The sequence below is a fragment of the Amblyomma maculatum genome, chromosome 11 (assembly GCF_055883805.1).
Source record: "Amblyomma maculatum isolate TAMU_Amacu chromosome 11, ASM5588380v1, whole genome shotgun sequence".
Taxonomy (NCBI): Eukaryota; Metazoa; Arthropoda; class Arachnida; order Ixodida; family Ixodidae; genus Amblyomma; species Amblyomma maculatum.
The window spans coordinates 58106122-58133592 of NC_139354.1; the positions used below are offsets into that span (position 1 = coordinate 58106122).

General features: G+C 43.9%; 1 protein-coding gene across 1 annotated transcript; it reads left to right on the forward strand.

Moving 5' to 3' along the window:
* On the forward strand, positions 1-27471 carry LOC146173869 (dehydrogenase/reductase SDR family member 9-like). The gene is made up of 5 exons (XM_084584115.1): positions 1-205; positions 17901-18107; positions 21528-21710; positions 24728-24860; positions 26973-27471. Exons 1-5 carry the CDS (start codon positions 1-3, stop codon positions 27301-27303), a joined length of 1059 nt encoding a protein of 352 aa, XP_084440241.1. The 3' UTR covers positions 27304-27471.

Sequence of the window (27471 nt, forward strand, 5' to 3'; positions counted from 1 at the left end):
ATGCAGTTCGCGCTGCTCATCTGCGCCGCTTTGCTGCTCCCGGTGCGGCTGTTGTGTCTCCGTGTTTCGGCGCTGAGTGAAGCGGCCGCTTTTCTGGGCACATGGATTTTGACGCTGGTGGCCAGCTACTGGCTAGCGTGCTTCATATGGAGCAAGGCTCTGAGGAAAGCTGTCTCGACCGAAGGCAAAGCAGTGCTTGTGACTGGTGAGTAGCCCTCTTTGACCCAGTGGTACGACTGCTATAAAAGAATGTGAGGAGAGAGAGATCAGTGATCTGCAACAGGCGCGTGACCCCACTGTGGGTCGCCATGACAGTCATCTGCCATCTTGATGCTCCCAGTGCATTGTATAATTTGAAGGAAAATAAGATTTCTCAATAACTTACAGGGTATCCTGATCAGCGTCTTAAGATAACAGTAAATATAGTTGCGACGCAAACCTCGCTAACGGGATGACTGATTGTTCTGTGCTCTTTCTATGCGGCACGGGAAGTTTTGAAAACACATGAACGCCTTGAACTCTTGAGCAGCGTTAATTTTGAAGCGGTAAAGTAGAACGTGTAAACAATACTACAAGCTTTAATATACTTCGTAAGCACATTATCTGCAATGAATAACACCGAAGCCAGCAAACGGAGGCCCAGTAGCAGCTTCTACATGCATTGTAAATGGTGTATTGAAGACGACTAAAAAGAATGTTACTGTTATATATGGCCCGCTTGCTAAAATGAAATGAGTGAGCCGCTAATAGGATTCTGGGCGCGTACCAAACTGCTTTGGGGTGAGTCCGAAAATTTCTATTGTTCCGTGCCGGGAGTGTATTTACATATGTCACAGTGCTTTGAAGTCACGGTAGCTGTGGTGCCCTCTCTGATAGCAACAGTGAAGAGTAAGTTCTTCGGCTACATGACGATGGTAGCTGCAGTGTAAATCTGAGTGATCCCGGGGCCAACACAGTTTAAACCGGGCGCAATGGGTTGCCACCACCTACTATCCCGTTTCGAACGGCAGCATAGTTCTTACGTAAAGCATAGACAGCCATCACGGGAGCTGTGTTCTGACACTATCCGACGCCTGATAATGGCCGCAGTCTTAGTCCATGATATTTTCTCCCTTCTCTGACACTGATTTATTTGCACCGGCTGAAGCCATGATACTTGGACAGGGATAAATGCTTTCTTGATAAACTCCCTGCCATCGCATTTCAGAGGAATCTCTGGATTTCATGCAGAGTTACTGATGGGGAAGTGAGTAATATTGCGGGTTCTATTGAATTTGCTTTGCGAATGGCGCGTCACAGTCATTTTCCTTCTGGCATGATTGTGCCCGATGGTGAACTTGTGCACTTTTAACGAGTACTTTGCTTACCATCGAATTCCCAAGCTGCGGAATTTAATGGCACGCCGACGAAGCAATCAGGGCAGTTGTGACAAATAACACCTCGATTATTTGCGCCCATGTAATCTCGCCAGCATTCTAGCGAATGAAATCTGAACACAGTACGCTTCTTGTAGTTTTGCGCGTTCCATACTCTCGGATGCTCGGATATAAATAAAAGGTATTTGTTTAACTTAGTTAACTTAGGAAGCGAGTTTTCACTGCTCCGCCACCGTGGCGCAGTGGTTCGAGCACTTAACTGCTGCACCCAAAAATGCGGGATGGAATGCCGGGTGCGGTGGCCGCTTTTCGTTGGCCCCCGAAAAGTAAGGCGCCGGTTTGCTGTGCGACGTCAGTGGTAGTGGTGGACCGGTTCGTCGAAATTTCAAGAGCCCTCCACTACGGCTTTTCGCATAGCCTGAATCGTTTCGGGACGTTAAACTTCATAAACCAAACTGAAAGCTCACTGAACTTATCGTACGGATTGTATCGACAGCGACTAATGAGTTACACGTCTGCCCATCTTGATGCCAATCCTTATACCTGTAGAACTGGCGGTAACAAAACCTGCCAAGGGCAGCCCTCGCTTGCCGGAAGACTTAGCAGAGCAGGCTGAAAATATGGCGATCAGTATGTCTGAAAAATGTCGCAATTACTTCACACCTTGTTAAAGCCGCCGATGACAGGTGTCTGCTCTTTCGACACGATAAGCTGCAAGTACAGCAGGCGGCGCTGCAGAAATGCAGACGTGCGGTGACTGTAAGGCACTGCGCCTGTGGAAATGCCATAATGTTATCGGTGTAGACCCCTGAAAAAAAAAAAAGCGCGCTGGTTAGGCTTATAAGAACGGAGTTAAAGACGGCACAATTGTTTAGAGCTTAAACGTTTGTGTCGTTTTTCAACCCTGTCCTTGTAAACCCAAGTAGGAGGCCTGCTTTTCTCTACAATGTTTCAAATAGCCCCATACAAAGCACTATTTAGAGTACGGTGATCAGAAAGCGAATTAAAAAAATTACAGGCACACCTAAAAATGCTTGCGTGTGGCACTACGAAGTTTAATAAGTCGTGTGAAATGTGCTCTTCACCTTCTTCGTACGCGCCAACCTCTCCTTCGGAGAAGCGTCGCTTGTATTTATTGTGCTAGCACCAAATTGAACCGCTATGTTGGGCTGCGCGTGGGCGTATGGTCACGGAAATATGCATTGCTCGGGGAGATGGTGGCAGCCAGGTGGAAGAAAAAGGCCTCTGATATGAAAAAGAGATCAAATAAACACAGACGGCAAAATACGCTTAGACAGGAATTTCATCTCGTGGTGGCGCGAACTGATCTCCTTCGCTGGCCACTGCACGACAGCACTATCGATGCCGCCGCTCTCTCGCGATGTGCACTGTGCGCTGTCGTCATCCAACTTCCAACCTTAAAGGGAAGCTGAAACGGTTTTCAAACTGCATGAAATTCGGTGGTGGCAAAGAGCTTTTGTTAATCACATGTGTCAATACTGTACCAAACTTCACGGAAATCGCCCGTCCACTTACGCAGCTTCTGAAAAAAGAAGTCTCCTTTTCCTGGGGCCACGAACAGTCGGCCGCCTTCGGCGCTCTTATTGGCCACCTCACCGGTCCGCCAGTGTTGGCTCACTTCAATCTGTCAGCGCCCACAGAAGTACTCACCGACGCCAGTGGTCATAGAATTGCTGCCGTTCTCGCACAACGTCAGCTTGGTTCCCCTCGCGTCATTGCCTATGCCAGCCGAATCCTCTCTGCTGCCGAACAGAATTATTCGATCTGAACGTGAGTGCTTAGCCCTTGTTTGGGGCATTACGAAGTTTCACCCTTACTTGCATGGGCGGCTATTCACAGTAGTCACTGAACACCACGCATTGTGTTGGCTTCCTACACTCAAAGACCCTACTGGCAGCCTTGGACGTTCGGCCTTGCGCCTTCAGGAGTACAATTTTTCAGTGGTCTATAAGTCTGGCCAGTTGCATCGAGATGCCGATTGCCTGTCCCGTCATCCAGTCGACACACCACGCCAACCTGAATGTAACAATGATGCTTGCGTGCTCTCTATTTCTGACTGTTCCAACATTCGCCGTGAGCAACGCCAGGACACTCAGCTTCGCGAAATTATCAATCGCATCAGCGCCGATCGCCATGACCCTTCCCTTCATTTGTTTTGTGCCACGTTATTCCGGCACAATATGCGATCTGATGGCCCCGACCTTCTACTAGTAGTCCCTCAGCACCTACGCACAGCCTTCACAGCTGAACAGCTTCACGAATAGCTTCACGACGTTCCCACAGCAGGTAATCTAGGCGTCTCTCGCACATACGACAGTGTGCGCCATCGGTTCATTTGGCCAGGCCTACACCGCGCAGTCCGCCGCTACGTGGCTGATTGTGATCGCTGGCAACGCCGGAAAAAGCCCTCAGTTTTACCAGCTGGACTTCACCAGCCGATCGACATCCCCATATACCCATTTTCTTGAGTGGGTCTGGATCTTTTAGGGCCTTTTCCACTGTCCGCATAGGGGAACAAATGGATTGCGGGGGCCACTGATTACACCACACGCTACGCGGTCACACGAGCAATACCAACCAGTTGTGCAGCTGATGTCGCTGCTTTCCTCCTCAACGACGTTACACTCGTCAATGGGGCTCCCCGCCAACAGCTTAGCAACCGTGTCAGTTGCTTTCTTGCGCGTATAGTCGACGAGATCCTAAGGTTGTGCAACGTTCGTCCTTCTTTCACGACTGCCTACCATCCACAGACGAACGGGTTTACCGAACGCCTTAACCGGACATTGACTGACATGCTGTCAATGTACGTTTCTGATGAGCACTGCGACTGGGACATAACGCTGCCGTTTGTGACATTTGCATACAATTCGTCGCATCACGACACTACCGGCTACTCTCCCTTCTATCTTCTATACGGCCGTGAACCTCTGCTTCCTTTTGACAGCCTGCTTCCTTCTGTCGCCACTGCCAGCTCATATGCTCGTGACGCCATAGCCTGAGCTGATGCTGCCCGCGTTGCTGCTCGCAACCGACTCGCAGCCTCCGAGCACGTCGCTATGATTTCTGTCATCGCAACACCCAGTATTCTTGCGGGTCTCTCGTGCTGCTTTAGACTCCAGCTCGCCGCGTTGGCCTCTCGGAAAAACTTTAGCCCCGTTATACAGGACCCTACCGTATTTTACGACAAGCGACTCCAGTGACATACGAAATTGCGCCCTTGCATCCCGCACGCTATACCTCTACACCACGCACCGAGACGGTCCATGTTTCACGCCTAAAGCTGTACTACACGGATCCTGGTTTGGACGCTAGTACGCACCGGGACGGTGCTTTTCAGCCGGCGGGGTAGTGTTACGTTAGACAATGCATGCGCTTATATACGCATAAAAAGGAAAAAAAAAAGAATCTCGGTAGTTTTTGGCGAAGGCGACGACGACGTTCGAGCAGTGTCGGCTGGTGCCCGCAGGAAAGGCCTGTTGTGTGAAAGCCTTGTTTCCCGTCTCCGCTCTCTGCAACCTCAAGCTGAACTACCCCCGTAACAATATTTTCTGAATTCTACCGATAAGAAAAACGGAAATCGATTGTTAAAAAGGCATCACGGTCACGCCCTCATCGCTGCCGGGAGCGGCAAGGGCGGCTCCGCGGATACTAGGGAACAGGCGGATGTGACGACAATCTCGGAATGCCGGCCGACCGGCTAGGCCGGCCGCGCATTTTACACGCTTGCTTCACTCCATCTCACGTTTTAGTTATTGACGGATCAGCGCACATTGCTGCTGGTGCCGTTTGTTTTCTCCAGTTGTGTTGTTCTATACTGAAGGTTCCGCGTGTTCAATGATTCCACGAGGTTAACCAGCAGATAAGCAGCTGTTGCGGAGTGGCGCGCCGCGCGCTTCGACGCCCTCCGACTAGTGAGCCTATTTTGCTCAGTTGTGAAATAAACAACGTTCGATGTTCGAAGAATATTTTCCTACTGTCATTAAAAAGCAAACATTCTTTTGAATGCGTGAAGCAACTAGTAGCTATCAGCACAGCTTTCCGTTGGGCCAACATCGGTAACCCAGACGACATGGGTTTTATAGCTTCCAAGGAGAAAATAAATTTTCGGCGCATGACTCTGTGTCATGAAAAAGAAACAAAAAAATATTGCCTTTGGAATGAGCTGTGTTTTGTACTGGTGATTTTCGTGCTGGTGACGATAATTGAATCTTGGCAGCGATTGCGATCACTTGAGATTCCAATTAAATCAGCGCATCTGAAGACCGGTTCCCTTCTGCCATTGTTCCTGCACCTAATTAGGCTAATACTGTCGTTGCACGGCTGGCGTTCCCTTTGTTACGCCTCAAGATACCAAACTTGGAACGCACGGCTCACTGTTGTTCCACAGCTCACCGCCATTCTCGGTTACGTCGACAATTACCAATTATGTACAGCAAACAAAATGCTTGATCGATAGACCGAAGCTGCATTTGCAATAGTCATTTATAACGCTTTGTCTGGAATGCCGTGCTACTCGTGCAGCAACAACGCGTTCCAGCATCGTCCAAAGGCAGCACTGCTTAACATGCCTCATCAGCCGCGTCTCCTGCAAGCTGTTCGTGGGGGCGTTAGTGCCAAGGCAGCGTGCTCAGATTTATTATCATACATAATAAGCATAGGGATAAGAGAATATCAAAAATACCCAATTATTGAAGATTGCTGACCCGTACCGAGATGCTGATAGGATAACTGCGATAAAAGCAATTTTCTGTACAGAACCGTGTAGCTGCAGGCGCCGGTGCGTCGCAGCTCATCTGATTATCTTGTATAAGGTGGCGCCGTAATAAATGTATCTTGATTTCGTTGTGAGACAAAGTGATTTGCAGTAGGCAGTTCTATGAGTAGCCCGTTTACTACAGCGCTGCTGAATCCCCAAGCGCCATCTGCTGTGGCGCCAATGCGAAATAATATAGGCCTAGCGACGACCAGGGAGTGCGTTAGGCCAGAGCGCCCGTCCGCCGCGCTCGCTGCCGGCACCGTTCCGCTAAGCTCGCTGAATTTGGCGTTGCAGGGGCTGTCAAGGTCTGATTTCACGATGCTGCTGAAGCCGGAACATTTTCAGCGTTACGCTGAACAACGCACCGCGCAATCTAAGCTGCAAAGACGGGATGGGCAGCCGCTGCAGCACGCGTGCGTTTGTCGTGGCGCCGTTGGGCGATAATCGAAGGTTGTATAAACGCGCCGTGGACTAGGGTTGCTCCCTATACAATGCCTATTCCAGTTGTTGCTATTTAAACGTGATTTAATGTTTAAAGGACGTGTGCGTGCGCGCGCGCGCGCGCGTGTGTGTGTGTGTGTGCGTGCGTGCGAAAATTGGATCAATTAGATAACGAAGGGTGACAAGGATAATGAACGGATTAAAAAAAAAAAAAACGTAAATACAGCTTCAAACCAAGAACGCAGTGGCGCATCGATTTCTTTGTTTACTGATGATGAGGTGAAATGCTAGCTATTTTCTGCGCATTTCGCTCTAATAGCCTCTAACTCTTAGATAGAGGAAAGCTGGCACACAGTGGAAGCCGACTGGCAGTTAATGGCACTGGGGGTCGCACAACGGTCTTCCCGAGCACGGGCGGATTCGGACTGTGCAACATCTGCGGACATCAATTATAGCTATGCAAATAACGTTGGCATTTAGTGCGTGCCTAATGACAGTAAATTTGCTGCGATAATAAGAGGACCAACGATAAAACTGAATTAGAAATTAGGCTCTTGCATAGTAACATTATTTTTTTTTTTACTGGCGATGGTACGCGATTCGTTTAAGAGCGGCTCCTTATCGGCACGGTTAAGGCGAATACACTAATAAATTACTCTTGCGTTTAAGGTCCAGAGTCATTCCACCTACGTCTTGGAACAAACCACTGCGAAATAATCTCTTCATACAATTTTGGTGTAATCTAAAAATTCCGTTCCGCACCTTAATGATGCTACTTGCGTGCCTTGCTGTCGGATTGCAGCCTTATGGGATTGCTCTCGTAGCTGCGGTGGCTACGGATCTTCTCCATGTATGGAATACAGGTGCAGTTTGTTTTGCGTATATTTCTGGCGAATGCACAGCTGAAATTAGGCCGCGCTGATCGGCTTTCGCAGCCTGAGTATTCCGCTGAAATGACATTCGCTGCACATCCCATGACAGGTTGCTCTGGTATTTTTTGCACTTTTATCCCTAAATATAAAAGCTGCTGGTTTTCATCGCCCACGGGTTTTCTGATATACCTTTGCCTTCTCATATCCTGCGGGTACCGAACAAGGACTGGGAGCTGGCTTTTCAATCATAACCAAGTTTTGTGGATTAAAGGGGAAGGTACATTTTATCCAGGACGTTTTACTACATCATATAGGATTTAAGCTCGACACGGATCATATGTAAATAGGACTTTTTATGCAAAAAAAAAAAAACAAATTATTTTCACTTAAACTTCAGTTTCGTCAGCAGCGACTGCGTTGTTGGCTCCCGTTCGCATCACGAATTCAACAGATCTGCGTTTAGTCAACATAAGCCATCAGCTTAGGGGGCATATGAACCATGCACGTCTCGCGACTCGAATGTTATGAAGTTGGTTCCTACTCCGTCCCAAATTTATAAACTTATTTTACAGCTCAATTACTTACTTTTAGCTTCAGGAACCATGACGAGGAATCAGTCGTCAATCCGCGCATTTTTGCTTGTTCTTGAATCTCGCTGTTCTGTTTGGATGCTTCGCTTACTGGCAAGGACGCCTGGTTTTCTGCGATACGAGACCTTGGACATTGTTGTTTTTAAGTGACTTAGTGAAGGAAGGAAAATGATCGAACTCGTATGGGCTTTGTCCGCGTCGCACTGAGTCCGTGGCCTCAGAGGAACGCAGGCCACGATCGTCACTTGCTCGCCGGCAAATGGCAGCCTCGACTACATCTCGCCGAGGTCTGACGGTATCGGCTCCATCGGCCGCTGTTCGCTGCGAGCGGTTTGGTCGAGATACGATCTACAGAAGAGCGAGACTGACTTTGTGGTGGCGGGGAACCGGCCTGTCGGCTTCCAGCGCGCTCATTTCGGGGACACCGCTGACGAGCCAGCCTTCGCCGAGCGCTCGATAACCTCACAGGACTGCCCAATGTTAGACTCCTTTGGACCCGATATCATTGGTGGCCATGTTAAGCGTTTAGGAGCAAACAGTTCGAGGACGAAGTCAGCAGAAGTCCGGACGTATTCTTGCACGGAAATGTTTTTAGTTTTTGTCGTCCATCGCTGTGCCCTTCGACGAAGGCGTGTTTTCACATTTTTGAGAAGCATCAATACCGGTGTTGCGTTCAATGCAAGTTTTCCTTGTTCGAAGGTGCCTAGGATAACCTTTAAGAAATTTCCGCTTATAGCAGGATATGGATTTAAGCTAGTTAGTTTACGTCAATGGTGAAATTCAGCCTAACAGAGAACCGCACATACGGAACAAAACAGGACACGAGGCTGACGAACAACTCTTGTTAGCTTCGTGTTCCGTTGTCTTCATTGTGTGTGTTTTTCTTTGGGCTGTAGCTCCACCCTCCCAGTTTTAAGGTTCCTTAATGCGAGATGATTGCTTCAGATCTATAATGTAAACAACATCGACTCTATAATCGTAGCGTTATCTGCTTTGTTAAGATCATTTGACTAGGTCACCGCTATGCTGACCTAATTTAGCAAGCACTAAATTAACAAACAAACAAATAACAATTACTAATCACTGAATAAATTATAAGAAAGTTAACAAAATGAACGAAATAAATAGTAAAAAAAAGTTATCTTCCGAAAGAGATTGGTTTTGATGGAATATTTAGGGAAATCCCCCAAAATGGCAGATTTGTAATAAGGGAGTAAAAACTCATTAAAGTCCACCCAAGCTCAGCCATACGGCTACAAAGGCAAGCTGTAGAGCAACTGCTCTGGAAAGATGGGTTCGGTCCCTGGACCAGTAGGAATTTTTCTTTAACTAGGAAGTTTCTGAGAATGCTCTGTAGCTTTCCTTTCTAACCATATGGCTGCGCCTGGGTGGATGTCAACGAGTAATACTCCCTTATTAGAAGAAAATGTTCTGAACACTTCCTTTTCATGCTTCATTCTACTGTTTCAGTTTTCGCTGCTTTAACATGCAGCGTTACAACATAGCCAACTTCGTTCATTCACAATAGTTACAATGTTTCTGCACTAAGAACTTCACCTGCGTTAGTTACATAAAATCTAACTCGCTAACTAATTTGCCATCTATAGATTACACGACTAGCTTGGGGTACTCTTTATTTATACCGAAGAGGTGCATTTTTATTTTGTTTTTTATTGTCATCTTTCCCCTTTTGTGGTTTCGATGAGTAGCAGTAGACCTTGAATGAATGCAGCTGAATACGTGAGTATTTTCCGGAAGGGAGCTAACTTTATTCAAATTTCCACAACCCGATCACGTCTTATTAGATGTCGGGAGATAACTAGAGGTGTTCAAAAAAAAGACCTTACGTCAAGCTTTTGATCATCTCATTACGTGACATAGATATTTGCCTTGAAACGTGAAGTCCGTATAGCACCAAGGCAGGTGCATGAAGTGATGCAGTTGTGCCTACGAAATAGATAAAGGAATGTGGCTTCAATCTCACCTTGTAAAGATTTCTACCGCTAAAGGACATTTTCGTCACATGGTTAGCGTACGCGGTGAAATTGGACAAAATTAGACTCTCAGCTTTGAGCGATCGCCGATCGCGTACGCTGATTGGCTGGTTAGAGCGCACCTTAAACAATTGTCCCGAAGGGAGTAGTCAACATGTAATGCCCTGTTCTATAACCTCGATTTCCGCTTTATACGACTGTCGGAAGTTAGTGACATAACACGATGTCGATATAAAATGGCTCACATCGTAGCAACGATGATGTTTTAAGTTATGATGCGTTAATTTAAAGGAGAGGGCATATCTCTATCTGAAGATTTGTCCATTGCCATGCGAACTATTTGAAAGTACCTCTGGGATAATACAGTTGAGGAGAGAAAAGAAGGCAAGAAAGTAAATGACAAGAATAAAAAAATTGTGATGTTTCAGTGGGACAATGCTCTGAAGATAAGGGCTCCAATAATTGAAGAACGGCGCAGTCGAAAACGGTCACAATGAATAGATTGCTCTAACAAACCTCCTGTTGTATCAACGTCAATTCCCGAAGCATATTGAACAAAGTAAGTGATTTAGAGAGCAATTGTCTTAGCCAATAATCCCCATGTTGTAGTCATGACGGTAACATGGTTGTATCCTGATATTTACTACTGGGAAGTAACACCGTGTGGTTAGAATATTTTTCGGAGCGACAGAGATGGCCGCGGTGGTGGCGTTGCGATAATATACAGAGCCCCTGAAGGTATAAAGGTTGCTAAATATAGACGGATTAGAAAGTGTTTTACTGAAGGTATTTCTTGAGAAATGTTTTACTCATTGGTGGACTTTACCGTCCCACGAATACTCATAACACATTTTTAGAAACGCCTAATGAATTTCTATGTCAAAGCGAAATCCGCTCGGCCAATTTATTGTTGTCTAGTGATTTATACTTTTCGTCAGTAAATTGGTTGCCTGACACTCCAGTGGCTCCTACTGGTGCCTCCCAACTATTTCTCGATGTAGTGCTCTTTCATAATTTTATCCAACTAGTCACAAAGCTCACCCACGTACAAAATGACTCAAGGTAATTCTGAATCTGTTTCCTGTTTCCGCCAGCCCTCTACGCCGAACGCATGTGTGACGGTTTTATAGGGAATATCCGACCATTAAACGCCAAGTCTAAATAAGGAACTGCACGCTACATCAAGGCTTCCGAAGAGAGATACAATTATCCTGACGCTCTCACGTGCAAGTGACGCTGATATTTTAGGTGTACTAAACGGTTCATTTTCTTCTTTTTTATGCTTGTAGGAATTACGAAGCACCTCTGTTGGGCACATGTGGTGCTTATTCAAAAAATTAGTTCACTGATGCATTAAGGATTTTGTGCCAAGAAAACGGATTATTTGTCGTAGCGATCCATGGATGACAAAATGTATTATTAATTCGTCTGGGGTGTAAACTGAATATTTTGAGACAGCAGTTCTCAAAACGCCCTTCGTCGGCCGCTGCCGAAAAGATTTCCGAGCTACGCCTTTCGTTGCGGAGAGCTATCAATAAGGCCAAACACCAATTCTGCACAGTACGTGTAAAAAAGGTTTTGTTGCTTCTCCAAGCAAGTTCTGGCGATATTTCGCACCGTGAAAGAAACAGATTCTTGACCTTTCTGCAGATAGTGTTAGAATGAACAACAAGCTAGAAACAGCGCAGGCACTCAACCAGTACTTTAGCTCGGCATTCACACACGACGACGGCTGCACGCCGCAATTTTTGTTTTATAATTTGCCACCAATCAGTGAAATTTGTATAACTGAGGAAGGTGCGTTAGTTATTCTGTTTAATTTAGACACAAAGAAGTCACCAAGGCATTGAAGAAATACCTAGCACATTTCAAGTACGGTACGCAGAATGGTGTGCCAAATACTCGACTTCATTATTTAGAAAATCACTAAAATGCTCCGAGTTCCAGAGCGTTTGGACACTCGTAAAAATCACCCGATTCCTAAGGAGAAAAAAAGACTACACCTTCCTACCGGCCGATTTCTCTTTTCTGCACTTCAGAAAAATAGCTTCAACACAACATAATCTACAAAAACACTCAAACAACTTTCTAAAGGAGAACCATGTTTTTGATAACCGCCAGCATGGGTTTCGTCGCGTATTGTCCATAGTGACACAAGTTATTGCTGCAGCACTAGATAGAGATAGTCACGTTGATATTGTTTTTCTTGATTTCGAGAAAGTGTTCGACCTCTTGTCCCATTCCAAACTATTACAAGGGTTTAAAACCTATACTAAAACATGAGTGCCTGTACTCATGGATTGAATCACAGACGTCAACGTGTGGTTGTTGGTGGTGTCCTTTTCGATGCGGTCCCAGTGAAATCTGGTACTCCGCAGGGCTCAGTGTTGGGTCCTGTTTTCTTGTTTGTATTGATTATCAATCTCTTTCAAAACGTACATGTTCAAATACGGCTATTCACAGACGATTGTATAAATTATCATGAAATTTCTAGCTCAGAATATCAAATCCTTCTAAGCGAATTCTATTTCCAATAAAAAAATGGTGCTCGTCGTGGCAAATGACTGCAAATCCCAATAGAACCGAGAGCAATGACAATAACACGTAAAAATAACCTTTTGTTATATACATATCGCATTCAACGAACCTCTCTTGGTTATCAACGCCTTTAAATACTAGGAAGGTATATAACCTCTGACGTTCGATGGAACGAGAGCACTGCTGTGACCGTGCATGGTCCGCGCTTGCGCGCACTATTGTCCGCCTGTGGGCATGGTATTGATATGTGTTGTTTGTGCAAGGGCTCTAAGTGAGCGTGTTCACATGAATCTTTTTGTGTGAGCATGCTTTGCTTTGTCGTGACCCGACAACTGCCATGTTGGCCCTGTCAAGGGAACGTCAAGAAAAATAAAAAGAAACGTCGCCCTGTGAGAAATAGCCGGAAGTGCTTTTGTTCAACTGTTCACCCTTCCCGTCGAGAGGCTCTATTGTCAAGTGAGGAATGCCTATTGTCCAAAGGAGACGATCGGAGTGACACGTCCGCTGACGTACAGGAGAAGAAAGGAGCATGAGGATTACGGCCATTAGAGGATTTCTCGTGAGTGCAGGAAAGAGTTGCAAATGCCGGAAAGGGACAATGCTGGGAGCAGTATGCGGCGCTCACGTGAACTTGGGTTTCTGAGAAGGAAATCCCCTTGCCGGAACCAGCATAGCGGATCTTTGCAGAAGAATAGAAATGTACCTCCTCGCCATTCCCAAGCTCTACCCGCCAACAAGTGACCACGCCCAACGAAACAATACTGGACCAGTCAGTGCATCAGACCATCAGTGCAGTGATGTGTTCGATTGGTTGCAGATATATGAGGGGTGCGCCCTGGAACTGATTGGTCAGCATCTTCAGAGAGGGGCTGGACATAGGGGATTTAAGGACGTTGCAGAGCACGAAACGACGCTCTGAGCCCTGGGTAAACGGCTCATCCAGACGCTTCTCGCTATGAACTCTTAAACCCTTTTTTCACGTAAATAAGTTTTCTCAAAGTGCCATTAAACCTGTTTGTATATATTTTACCAACTTCGAAGATTCAATCCTTCATCAACCCGGAGTCTCTGCACGCTACCAAGTGAAGGCCGGGTCGACTTAGTCCCAGCGTCACGACAGCACATAGTACGTTGAAACGAAAGCCCTAAGATAACTGCACTATATGAGAAGAACACTGGCACAATCTACGCAAGATAGTAAAGCTTTTAGCTTACAAACCATTTCTTCACCCAATATTCGAATATGCTGCGGCAGTGTGGGATCCTCGGACTGAAAATAACAAACTTAAAATGGAACCTATTCAACGCAAATCAGCCAGGTTTATTTTTAATTGTTACAGTTGGAACATTTCTTCAAAAGCCCCACTGCGAACCGCAGGACTTGAACAGCTGGCCATGCGTCGTAATCGCGAAAGATTAAAGTGTTCTACTTATTTCGCCATACCAAAATTAAAATGGAGGAAGTAATTTTAGTTTTGCTCATATCTCGCCGCCTTACACGTCCTATCATGCTGAAAAATTTGCAGCGCTTTTATGTGAAACTAATGTTTCTAAATATTCGTTCTTCCGCTATAATATCGTTGAGTAGCTTGAGTAGCAATTGCAAATCATTTTACATGCTCTTCATGAAGCATAGGGCTCTCATGCATACCTTTTTTGGGCCAAGGTCAATGTCTTCGTTCATTGCCAAGTTCAATCTTGCTGTCAATTCTCTGCCTTTGTAATCCATATTGAATACTGTTTCGTGTTCTGTTTTTACTATGTTCACTTGGTACTGTTGCAATGTACTTCTCGTTTTGGTAGTATGTCTGTACCTCATTCCTGGCAAAGGCGGGTAGTATTTTCTAAACAAACAAACAAACAAACAAACAAACAAACAAACAAACAAACAAACAAACAAACAAACAAACAAACAAACAAACAAACAAACAAACAAACATACAAACAAACAAACAAACAAACAAACAAACAAACAAACAAACAAACAAACAAACAAACAAACAATTGAACAAATAAATAAATAAATAAATAAATAAATAAATAAATAAATAAATAAATAAATAAATAAATAAATAAATAAATAAATAAATAAATAAATACTGCCAAACGGGAAAGGAACTTCGCGGATCAATTCATAAACTGTGCGAGTTTTTCAGCAGATTCAGAGCGATATTTCTTTCTTAATTAAGCCCACTTAAGCGCATATTGTGCTTTTTTTTTTTGGGAAGTGCCAATAACTGCGCTTTTGTCAATCATTCAGACAGTGTCTACATCTGAAAGAATTCGGCTTACGCAACTCTGCCTATGAAATTTTTCAGTCGACGTAGCTCATTGCATGTTTTAGCGCTGTTACATTTCTAAGATTCATAATCTACCAACTCGTATCAAAATAAGTTTTAACGGTTACCTTAAGCGTCATAAGACTCGAGTACACCGCGGAAGAGCCCCCACCTGTGCAAACGCCTCCCTTTCCCTTCACTTCACTGCTAATTTCACATTGCCGCGCCATTCCGGGCAAGCGTCCTTCTCTCTCCTGCACCGTGCATCCCCGCTCCCTATCCTTGGCATGCGCACTATCTAGGCAGCACTGCCAACCCCATTCAGTGCCAGAATGAGACATCACAAACAAATACGACATACCCTAGAGGGGTTGCGTAGAGAAATAACTGCTGATGGCTGGAGTCGGATGACCATCGCGAGAAAGACATCCTACGCTCGCGACCCAAAAAGCAGATGACCGCTCTTCTAGGCGGAAGCGGGTGAACAAAAAAAAAAAAAAAAAAAAAAACAAATCACTACCATGTTTTAACAGTGCTCCGAGTGAAACAGCAGCGGGCGCTGATCAGTTTGCATCGGCGGCAGCGCATTGAGAACACACTGCGTGCCAGCTCGCCAATAGTCTTGACGCATGTCTTAGCCAGACTGCTCATTTCAGTGATAAAAAATTAAATCCATGTGCGCTGCGTGCATTTGTTCGGCGGGAAATATTGCCGTCCTCTTAAATCTCGGTCAAGTTCCGCCAAAGCGCCCCCCTCCACGTTTCTGTTAATTTCGACGTGTGAGAAGGGGGGGGGGGGGGGGGCACAGAGGTGCTTGCTCGGAAGTCTGTGGTATATGCACATGGTTTAAAAAAGGTGTCCAGTCTACAATGCACATGAATCTTCCCGGAGAACAAATTGTATAACTAGGCTGCTGACGTTGAAGCAATATTTTTTAGTAATACTTGCCATAGGTAACTCAATGATTTAAACTGCCTACATCGTATATCTCCTCATATTTAAGCAAACCTGTGAAGACCTTCACAAAGTGTCCGGAAATATTCAGAAAGAAGCAGCCTGACCACTCGAATAACTTGGGCTAATCCTCCTTAACTTGGTTCAGACTGCCTCACTCCAGTTCAAGGAGACTGAGAGGCTGAGTCAGTATATTAGCTATTCTGCAAGGTATTTATCTACTCGGCCTCGCATACAATTAATTGATGTCTAGGTTCGCTGCTTATCCGGAGGCATCAGCCTGGGCAATAATGAGTAGACCAACTGAGTAGAAAAAATCTAGAAACTTTCGAGGTAAACGCAGATGGCTAAGCAAGATAATGAGGTCGAATAAAGACCAAATGCGAGGTGGTAATGCACCAGAAATGCTTAAGGCTTCGCTCAATATTATGCGAATGAGATGGCATTCCAGATTGAACTTCATTCTCAGTTTGTTGATGGTTATCTCGCAAGGGCGTATACTATACAGCGTACTGCTTTTTTCACGATTGTGATGGACATATGTTTGAGATTCAACGCCGTAACAACCAAAATGAAATAAAGACAATCAAAAAGAAATGAAGCTTTTAAACGCAGGACACACAAGGTTATTACCTCGCTGGGCTGGCATTGCGCTAACTTCGGCCCTACAAGCTAGCTTTCCTCAGCTTTCTTTATGAAACTGGCAATGAATAAAAATGTGTTACGGTAGCCCTCTGCCTATTTTCAGCAAACCTTAATTCTTGTGTCTCTGCTAATAATGACTAGTATTTATTAGGTAAATGCTTCTGCAGTGTTTATAGCCTAACTGCAATGTACTGGTTTTGCTGGAATTTATCTGGTTGTGCAGTGTTTATAGCCTAACTGCAATGTACTGGTTTCGCTGATTGGCATTTATCTGGCAATGGTTTGTTGGGTAGTCCGTTTCCTTTGAGTGAGTAAGCAGTATTCTTGCAGCGGCTGGACGGCTCATATGAGCCTATTGGCGAATAAACGTAGACAGATACCGTAATTATTTGACTGCGATATTTTGAAATTCGCAGTAATTATATGCTCAGCTGCGCCAGCTACGTATGGCAGAAACGACCTAATGGGTAGTCTGGTGAAACACGTGTAGCATTCTCACCGACTCCAGAGCTAGTAGAACGTTCTGAATGATTAGGCGCGATCCATTGGTCTTGCGAAATCTCTTTGCTATGCTTGCCTTGATGAGAAATAGCGAAATGTGTCACATTTCACGAACACAATTTGCGATTATATCCTTGCACCGACTTCTCGCAACAGAAGAGGATATCATGGACAGCTTTGGGGCCGTTATGACCCAAACTGTGTTCTTTGGCCTATAGTTGCATGAGCTCCCGGCCATGGCGGCCACTTTTCGATAGAGGCGAAAAGCAAAACGCCAGTGTGCTGTGCGATGTCAGTTCACGTTAAAGAGCCCCATGTGCGCGAAATTTCTGGAGGCCTCCACTACGGCGTCTCTAACATCCTGAGTTGCTTTGTGACCTTTAACCCCCTAAAACCTAAAACCAAACCATTACGTGAGCAAATAAGCCGAAAAAGGTTTTCTGGAAAAGTGTTAACGGGGCTGGCCCGGTGTTGGACATTGTGAGGAACAACGGGGAAGACCTTGAGCACAGATGAGGGCATGGCTGAAAATGATATCTCACTATAAATATATTTCCTGAGTGAACCAGAAAGCTAGTGCCGCTCAGCACAGACTTGAACGGCTCATAACAAAATCCGCTTTACGACCGGTCATAAAAGTCCTCTTGGTTGTCAGTGGACGTATTGGCGGGCCTCACATCGTGGAGATTGTTGGTACGCAGTAAGAGGTGGGTGGAAAAAGAAACAGAACAGAGTTAGTAGTCATCAGTACATAAAGCGTGCGGTTGCAAAACGTTGATCTGATCTGATCTCATCAGAAATCTGATCTGAAAGTCAGCATAAACCTGGCTCTTGATTGAAATGTGGCGCTTTCTGCACTGGCTTTGTATGTACGTCATACGTCAGACATCACGCTAAACATATCACTGAATTTGTTTACATTGTCACTCGCAGGCTGCGACATGGGCTTTGGTCACCACGCTGCAAAGCGTTTTGCTGACGACGGCTTCACCGTCTTCGCTGGCTGCCTGAACGCTCAGAGTGACGGCGCCAAAGACTTGGCCACACGGACAAACGTTCATGTTCTCCAGTTGGACATAACGAGCGATGACCAAGTCCACAAGGCTCTCGAGGAAGTAAAAAAAAACCTTGGAACTAACGGTGAGTCTCCGCTTCCAGTAAGGTTGTAAAAATTTAAGAAATATTCAGGCATAAAAAACAAAACAGATTAAAAGCAGGTTTTTGTGGAAATAAGAAAAAAAATTATTTGAAATGATCAAAATCTATATCTACAGTGAAAAAGCAAACACTCTTTTTCCAAGTGTTTGGCAGCTTGTGCTTATGTTTCACCATATTTCCTTGGTTCCAAAATGCATAAAGAACACTTCATTGTTCTAGAATGCTGCAGTAATATGCGTTTCGGCTTTCATAGCCGCATATGTGAGAAACTGGCCAAATTTCAGGTCTATGCACAACAAGTAATAGGATCAAAAAGCAGAGTGTAGAAGCTGTTGTCCATTCATTCTACTCCAGAGCTTGATATCTAGTTTGAATAGAAGCGCCACAGACTACAGCAGCAGCGATTCGGAACAGCGCGATTAAACGAATTTTAGTCCTTGTTTCTGTGCCTAACTTTCTCTAGTGCGTTGCTTTTTCAGCTGAAACTTTCATTTGAGCCTTCTTCTTTCTTGTGAAATCTGCTGTGCAGTTCAGTCTATCTTGTTTTATTTTTGCTTAGTCGGGTGGGATTAAGGTCTACCCATGTTCTTGCGTTTTGTTTTCTCTGTTTCATTCTGTTGATATTATTGTTAACGTTCAAATAGTTTTATAATCCTTTAGGCTTTCTTCTACAGTTCAAAGTGGATCGTATTTTTCTTTAGACCATACGTGTGCTTTTTCGCGTGTGAATTTTATTGTGCAATTCATCGTTTACCTCATTTTCCTCCAAATCAACCATGACAAAATACGGTTTGCACATATTTCTGCTTGTTAAAATCTACATTCTAATCCTTCCATGTCAACTGCTCTTTATTTCTTTGTGATATCTTCGTATTTAAGTGATATTCATCGTCCATAGTAACAATGGCTTACAAGAATTCTAGCCCCTTTCTGTGAGTTCTTAGTTTGCTGTAAGCAATGCATCTGCACTGCCATTTGTGTTGGTTTTCCCTTGAAGTTACTTCGACAGTTAAACGTTCACCACATTTTTTTATTGAGTTAATCACATGGCAGGGAGCATTGGCGGCGCGTTTTACTCGCTTCTTACGGATAGTTCTAATCAGGCAGTGATGAGTTTCAGTGTTTTTTTGCAGTTCATTTTGCGTCCATTCAAATTTTATCATTTGAGTGAAACAATATTTAACCTAACGGCATTTACAAAAGTTAAAGTGGAGAGCATGCTTTCGTTTATTTGTTTAAGTTATATTTCTATTGTGATTGCCTTGATATATTCATTACGGAGAGAATGTAATCATTTTGCAGCATCGAAAGAAATATTTTAGGAAATGGGCACCTCATAGGGTTTTGCCAGTAACCACCATGTTCTGCAGTGAAGTTGAAGTTGAAAGTTCAAAATCCAAACAAAGTTACAAGCGTATACAGCGAGTGGTCCCGATGTAAAAGACTGCCGGTGGCACCTCCCGTGAAAATAAATTTCGATAAGTAAATAAATAGGAAATACACAACGTATTAATAAACAACGCAGAGAATAAATAGATACGTACATAGTGTAATATATATATACAAACAATATAATGCAGAAGGCGGTACAATATATAAAACACTCACTGATGCCGCGATACATAGGATCAATAACATAGAAAAACCCAATAAGGACGAAAAGCTTTAATTTGACCTTGAACAAAGAAAGCGTCTTTGCTTGTTTGATGTCTAAGTTCAACGAATTGCAAACTTATATGGGAGAGAGAGAGAGAGACTCTTTAATGGAAAAACTGAGAATTTTGCCGGCGTTTAGATTTCGCTGGCATGCTACTCTGTGTGGGTAGGGGAATTCGGGAGGGAAAGATTAAAAAAAGAATCGTGAGGGAAATAACAGAATTGAAGGGGGAGATAAAACACGGCAATTAAATACGTGTTAAAGTGCTTCGTGGAGTAATGATATAAAATCAAGTAATGAAATGCATGATCCGGCAAATGTGCTTATAGAGTTCACAGCTTGCAAAATGCCTGAGGGAAACATGCAAGGTGAATTTAGAGTTTGTCAAGGAGTCCAATGTCTTTCAAATATGTAAAATAAAAAGTCCATCGCGAGTCTCTGTTATATGAATAAAAAATGAAGGCATTGTATCTCATAGTTGGTTCTGACCTTTGGTAGTAAAAAGTTATTACGCGGCGCAAAACATAGGACGATGTTGGTTATGATCGTGCCGGAAATAAATATGCCTAGCGGGTGCTGGTGATGAAGAATATTTGAAAGTAAAACATAAATATTTTAAATATAAATGGCCGAGATAGCTCGAATGTGTGCATCTGTGAACAAAATGCGTGAGGGGGACACTCTAGGGTTATAGGTTAGCTGCTATGTCTTTTTTATAAGGAATAACAATGAATTTATTGTTTTCAAACAAAATTTAATCTGAGCTGTCCTTTGGCTTTAGAAATAAATTTTGTTTCAAATTTATAAGGGACCTTTGGTGTACTGGACTGATTAGGTGTACAGTGGATAATTTGAAAACTTTTTATTGAAACGTTAGGAGCAGCCACATTTTTATATGCAAAAGGAAGCAAATCACAGATCATTTCACACCTCGAACGCTCTCATATTTAAAACAAAACAATGAAAACTAATATAACCCACATCTCTTCATGCCTCGCGCATCACACGGAAAGCGCTGTAATGAGGAGAAAATATGAATGCAGCATTTCGGCATAGTGAAGTGTTTCAGTAGATTAAGCAATTACCATTAAGTTTCTCAACTAGCCCTTAACTCTGCATCGAAAAAAGTAACAGCAAATAAAAATCGTGTTTCGCGATCGTGTCAGTTTTATTGCCTATTTAAAAGCAGCCATATATCAGTATTAAGGGTTAGCAGCAATTTCCTCAATATTTTATGGGCATCGTAATCGGTGATTTTTCTCCTGTTTCCAATTCCCGGGGAAAAAAAACGAGTGAAAAGATTTTCTAACGGTTTGTTGTTTATTTATGCCCTCCCATTTCTAGTTCCCAGACGATGCATATGCCTTGTTGAAGTCATTACATTTGGAGGTTCGTAAGAACAATAACAACAAATGTGTCACAAGTACACTGTCTGCAACGCTCTAAAAGAATATGTGGTACTGGAGGGAGAAAAATTGCGTCATGGATCAATTTCGCTAATCTCTCCAACAGTAAGACCTTAAAAAGCGTGGGCCACTTGGCTCATGGCGAAGTAGGGAATAACGCATGAATAACTGCGACAGATCCGAGTTGATAAACGGCAAAGAAAATCATTGGATATCGACGTATTTATTGTTTTGTCCGATTAAAATGTAGTAACACATTTTACTGCTATTTGTACCATACGTACACTACACGTTTCCCGTTCAACGTGCTTGACTTACATTTCCTACATTGGCTCGCAGTTCTATGGGCAGTGCTGGCCAACGCTGGTATCACAGGAATGGGCTTGGTCGAGTGGAACTCCATGGAAAGAGTCAAGCGCATCTTCGAAGTGAACGTATTTGGCCACGTGCGGGTAGCCAAAACATTCCTGCCTCTGCTGAAGAAATCCAAGGGACGTCTGGTCATAGTGACAAGCGGTCTGTGTAAGTATACTACAGCTCTACAAGGCACAAGGAGATTACGAGTTATACAGGATATTTTATTCTTGGATGTTAAGAAGGAACATCTGTATCTGCAGTTTACGTTCGTTATATACCTACCGGCGCGGTCAGATGGGCTTACTTTTTTATTCTTTTTGCTAGTCTCACAGTGCTTCATGTTTCTGTAATGCACACAGGTTAGAAATGCGTCGGCGCCTGGCAGCAAGATGAAAGAATATTGAGTTTTTCGATGCCTCCTGTGCACTTAAGCCACACACTTAAGAGTTAGCCAGTGATTTGTAGTGATGTGATGTGTAATTAATTACGTTTCCACAAACTCCAAACTGCTCTATAGAGAACTTTTACCACCTGTTATAATGGTTCTTTGATTAGACCGTTAGGGGGCAAATTTTGGGTATTGGGATTGAATTCCGTTTGCGCCGAAAGCATTTTGATAAACGATGGAAGAGAAAACTCGTTATGCTAAAACAGCGTTAGAAACACGGACAGATAGAAAGACAAACACACATTGCGCTGAACTGACAACTGAGGTTTTATTCATGAAGCCTGTCATTATATATACAGAGAGTGATAGAAAGTGGACAACCAGATTGGTCACATGACATAAAATGTCACCCTTTCTCTTCAAGAAAAGCCCTTTCCTTCGCATGAAGTATTGGGAAGTGCTGCTTACACGTTTATTTACCATCTACCATGTTTACTGCCTCAATAATTTCTCGTGCTGTTTGGTCTCGATTTCGGCCTATTACTTCCGTCCTTTGGAAACACAGTTTACACTTGCAGTCCTGGTAATGGCCAACAAGATTCCCGTCTCTTTTCAGCTCTAAATTGTTCTTTTGCGAGTGCTTGCCAAATGCGCTCCATCCCAATCTTATTTTTCTTATTTCCTTTTCATGGTCCGGATCTGCGGTTACTACCTGTCCTAAGTAGACATATTCGCCAACTACTTCCAGTACTTCGCTACCTAATGTAAACTGCTGTTCCTTCCCGAGGCTGTTAAACATTACCTTAGTCTTCTGCATATTGATTTTCAAGCCTACCTTTCTAATTTTTCTGTCTAGGTCATCAATCATTATTTCGCAGGGAAGTTCGCAGGGGTCAAGTGGATGCAGCTACCACAGAACCGGGTTAAGTGGACAAATATGGGAAAGGTCGTCACCCTGCAGTGGGTATAATCAGGCTGATGATGATGATGATGATGATGATGTTCTTTTGCTCCCGGATCCTATAATTCAAACACCGCTCTGTTTGACCAACTTATGTCATTTCGCATGTAAACGGAATTCTATACACAACTGCTTATTCGCATGCGACCGCTGGGGCTTAGGGTTTCTTTTTACACCCACTGACGTTCCTCCCAGGGAAGGTTATTATTTTGCACAACATTTCCAACCTGTCTGGTGCGGAAAAAACACTTTTGTTTGCACCTGAGCGCCAATTCTCTTCAAGTTATGCGGCAGCTTGTGGATATATGGAATCACGACTGTCTTTTGCTTTCTTCCACCTGCTGCCTGGCTGGCTGCTGTTTTATGGTGCGAGGTTTTTGAGCATGCCTTCTGCCATCGAGTTCAATATCTGATATGGATACCCTGCGTCTGTGAGCCTATCTACTTGTTGCTTAAAGATAGCATAGATCATTTTTCGGGAGCCTTTTTCCAGAGCGTTTTGAAAACATAGCTTTACAATTGCTTCTTTCACTAGCTTAAAATGTGCGGATCTAAATGGCAGCCAGCTTTTGTTACCTCTGGGCTGTTAAATCCAGCAGGTTTCATGTGGAAAGAACAAAAGTCTGACGTCGAGGAACGTAAAGAAGCCAACAACCATTTTTTTTATACGTAACTGTTAGTGGGTCGAAAGAGTCATTAAAAACAGCAAGTAGCTCTCCTACACCCTCAGCCGTAGTTACCTTCATGATGGTTAAAACGCACCAAGAAATCATCTACAAATCTGCACACACTAACGCCCTGCGCTTTAAGTTTAGGCATGATAGGATCCGGGAGCATAATGGCAATTTAGAGCAGAAAAGGGAAGGAAATCTTGTTGACCATTGCCAGGTCTGCAAGTGTGAACCGCGTTTCCATAGGACGGAAGTAATAGGCTGAAACCGGGACCAAATAGCAATATAAATTATTGAGGTAGTAAACATCGCAGATGGTAAAGAATCATGCGTAAGCTGCACTTCGCTAATAAGAAATTTTTTGGAAGGGAGAGGGTGACATTTTATGTCACGCGACGGATCTGGTTATCGCCTTTCTATCACTCTCTGGGAATATAATGACATGCTTCATGAATAAAACTTCAGTTGTCAATAAAGCGCAATGTGTATTTTTCTTTCTACCCGCCCGTGTTTCTAGAACTGATTTAACATAATGTCCAACCAACTCGCGCAACAAGCCACTTTGCTTAATTAAAAAAAAAAAAAAACTCCTGTTTTGTGCATGGCTTTTTATACTAGCGAATACTTTTATCGGCATGAGCCCTGTGCTCTCCTCAATAGCGTCTCTAAAAGCCACCACGCAACCACGGGACATAAAATCCAGGGTAACCCCCATCCAGGAATGCCTGGTGCTTAGGTAAACGCACAGCTTCCAAGCAACATTAATTTATCTTGGGCGGAATGGATGCCGCAAAGACTATTGATCAAGTTCATAACAGCTGGTTTGCTGTAAAAAAAGGTGAGAGGAAAAAAAAATATTTCATGAATGATTCACTATTGCATCTGTTTCCTAAGGCTGCGTTCAGGCTTTTGTGATGCGGTTTTGTGACGGTTCTTGGCCTAATTTGGGTTACTAGGGTACACTGACAGGCTTTAAAAGACTTGTATACCTGCTGAATGACCTAACTTGAACAGTAGGCTCTGTACATAAAAAAACTAAATGTAAGCAAGCCCACCCTCCCTCCACATCTTTATCCCTCATCCATTGTAGATAAAAGTGAAAATAAAACACGCATGATTACAGTTTCTCAGCTGACGATTTTTTTTTTCACTTGCTTTGCAGGCAGAGTAACGATACCAGGAACCACCGTGTACTGCATGAGTAAGCATGCCATGCTCTCGTTAGTGGATGGACTGCGAAGAGAATGCGAAGACGACGGCGTAGATGTTGCTGCCGTGGAACCCACTGCGTACAAGTACGTCCTACATTGGACCTCTTTGGAGTCAGCGCTTTGCACACGACTCAGTGGAATTCCTCGCTAACTTTATTCGATACACAGCGTATTCGTTTTGTGCCTCTGGCCCAAGGGAAAATCATATCACAAATTTGGCAAGTAGAGTGCAAATCGCTAGAATATTAAAAATTCAGGTAGTTGTGCTATTCTACAGAGATAGATACTCAAACTGTCATGTACATGACCCGCTAACTAGTGTGCTGATTTGAGTAAGTAGATACATGAGCTTGTTTTGGCTGAATGGAAGCGGAAGAAAACAAGTTTACAAATTTTGTCATGAAACGCTCTAGAAGAGGCGTGAAGACAATATTGTAAGTGTTTGCTTAGACCTGGTATCAACAATTCTTCGCTTCGTAGGGGACGATTGGAAACAAGCGCTTTATATTTGGCAGCATTGATTAATAGGTAAGTGTGAGAGTGTATACGAGCAAACTCTGCAGTTAAGTGACATAATATGTTCTGGTGAACTCAGAAAATTGATGTCATTTTAAGTTAAATATGACACACTGGAGATTATTTATCTTTGTGAAGAACAGATCATGGCCAGCATATTCATACACATAAACCGTGTAAAAGCAAAGGTGAAAAAATTGTGTTAAAAGAATGAAGCGATTCCTATTACACATAGTCCACAATGACTCAACACAAAAACGATGACGTATAATAGAACTACTAAAATTTCTAGCCTTTCAAGCTAGTCGATAAATTAAAAACAATCATATATATGGCCCAATCAGAAGGTATTCGTTGGGCGTAATGAAGAAAGAGGAGAAGGAGGAGGAGAAAGCCGTCATTTACGATGATATGATTTGGGAAGGGTGGTGCGTTTCGTTGGGGAGTTGAGTGGCCGACCCTATTCCGGAACGCCATTGGCTGCCGCCGCTGCCCGAGCTCTCTGGACCAGGACACGCTGGGCCTCCAGGTCCGAGTTGGACAGGGCCGTCTCTCGGTCCTCCCTAGCTGGCTGTTTTTGTAGCTTTCAGTTTTGTATTTTGCTGGCGGGCCCACACCATGTGGTATAAGTCAGCATACTGCCCGCAGAATAAGCACCTACCCGCGAATATCGGGTCCATGTGTTTTAGTATGGCGGGATTTAGAAAACACCCGGTTTGGAGCCGTCTAAGGTGGCACTCCTCAGATCTGCCGAGACCTTTGGCGGGTCCCAGAAGTGCCCTCCTGCAGAGGCGTAAATAATTTAAGTCAGGAAAGTTTCAGTTTGTCTGCGTTTCCGCCTATGCTCACGTGGTTGGCACGATAGAAGTTTTTAAATTTGCATAACTGAGAAACGTCACTTGAAGAATGGAGAACATGCAAATCAAAGATCACTGGACGCTGCATGTGCATCCTATAGAAAGAACCGATACGACAAATCGATGCTCAGGGAAACATATATCGGACGCAATATTGATGCTGTTTGATCTGCACGTTTGCTTCAGTATAACTGAGTGACAAATTCTCCATTCTGATTCTAGAGACCAGGCTTACTGTTGAATTCGAGTTCGTTATTTTGATGGTTTGATTCTTTTTATTTTCGTATTTGTTACTATTATTTAATATTAGTTTGGAATGCGGAGTGACATCCCGGCCTCAGCGGGGCTTTTCGATGGAGGCGAAAAGCAGGCCCCGTGTGTTGTGCAGTGTAGGTGGTCGAAATTTCGGGTGGTGGAAATTTCTAGATCCTTCAACTGCGGCCTCTTTGATAGCTTAAGTCTCTTTAGCAAGTAAAACCCAAAAACCATTCACCAAACCATTATTTTCGTCTCTATAATTGGCGCCCTCTTCGAAATGTTAATCTTAGCAAATCATGCTATGTGTACTTGTGTAATAGCATTTTTGTGTGTTTTTTTAGACGGTGTTCCGTAGTCTGGTTTCTGAATTGAAATATATATTTATGAATGCCCGATTCCAAGTCCCTAGGAGTTAAATCTGAATGCGATGCCTTGATTATTTTGTAGGTTGTCTTGGCGTTACTGTGCTTCCTACCATCATGGTTCGGCCGCCCATACTTTAACTACATCCTTTTCATTAGTCGTAGTATCGACGTTAAAGTAGCGCGTATTGTTTTGCCTGTAGGACCCACATGATTGAGAACATTGGAAGTCCTAAGTACATCGAGGCAGACTTCAAGAGCTTGCCCGAAGAAGCAAAGGAGTTGATTCCCGAGGACACTCTCTGTCGCTGGGCCAAATTCACGGGTGGCATGTTCGACCTCATCACCCGCGAGAATCCCATGGAAGTGGTCGACCAGATGAGCCTCGCCGTCAGGGACAGCAGACCGCGGCCGTGCTATAGGGCCATGACTGTGCAAGACAAGTTCTGCCTGCTCTTCGTCAAGCTGTTCCCGGAGGAAGTTCTTGATGTCTTCTTCACCATTTTTAGGGCAGCTGTGCAGTTCGTGAAGTAGAGCTAAGAGGTGACTATATGTGTGGAATTTCACTGAGCAGTAGCAGTTCATGATGCGTGGTGTTCCTGCTACGTTTCCAGTGCCATTGTGTGAATGACTACACAATTTCAACTTCTGGGCACGATCATCTTCGTGGAATGAACTTGCGGTCAGTCTTGGGAAGAAAAA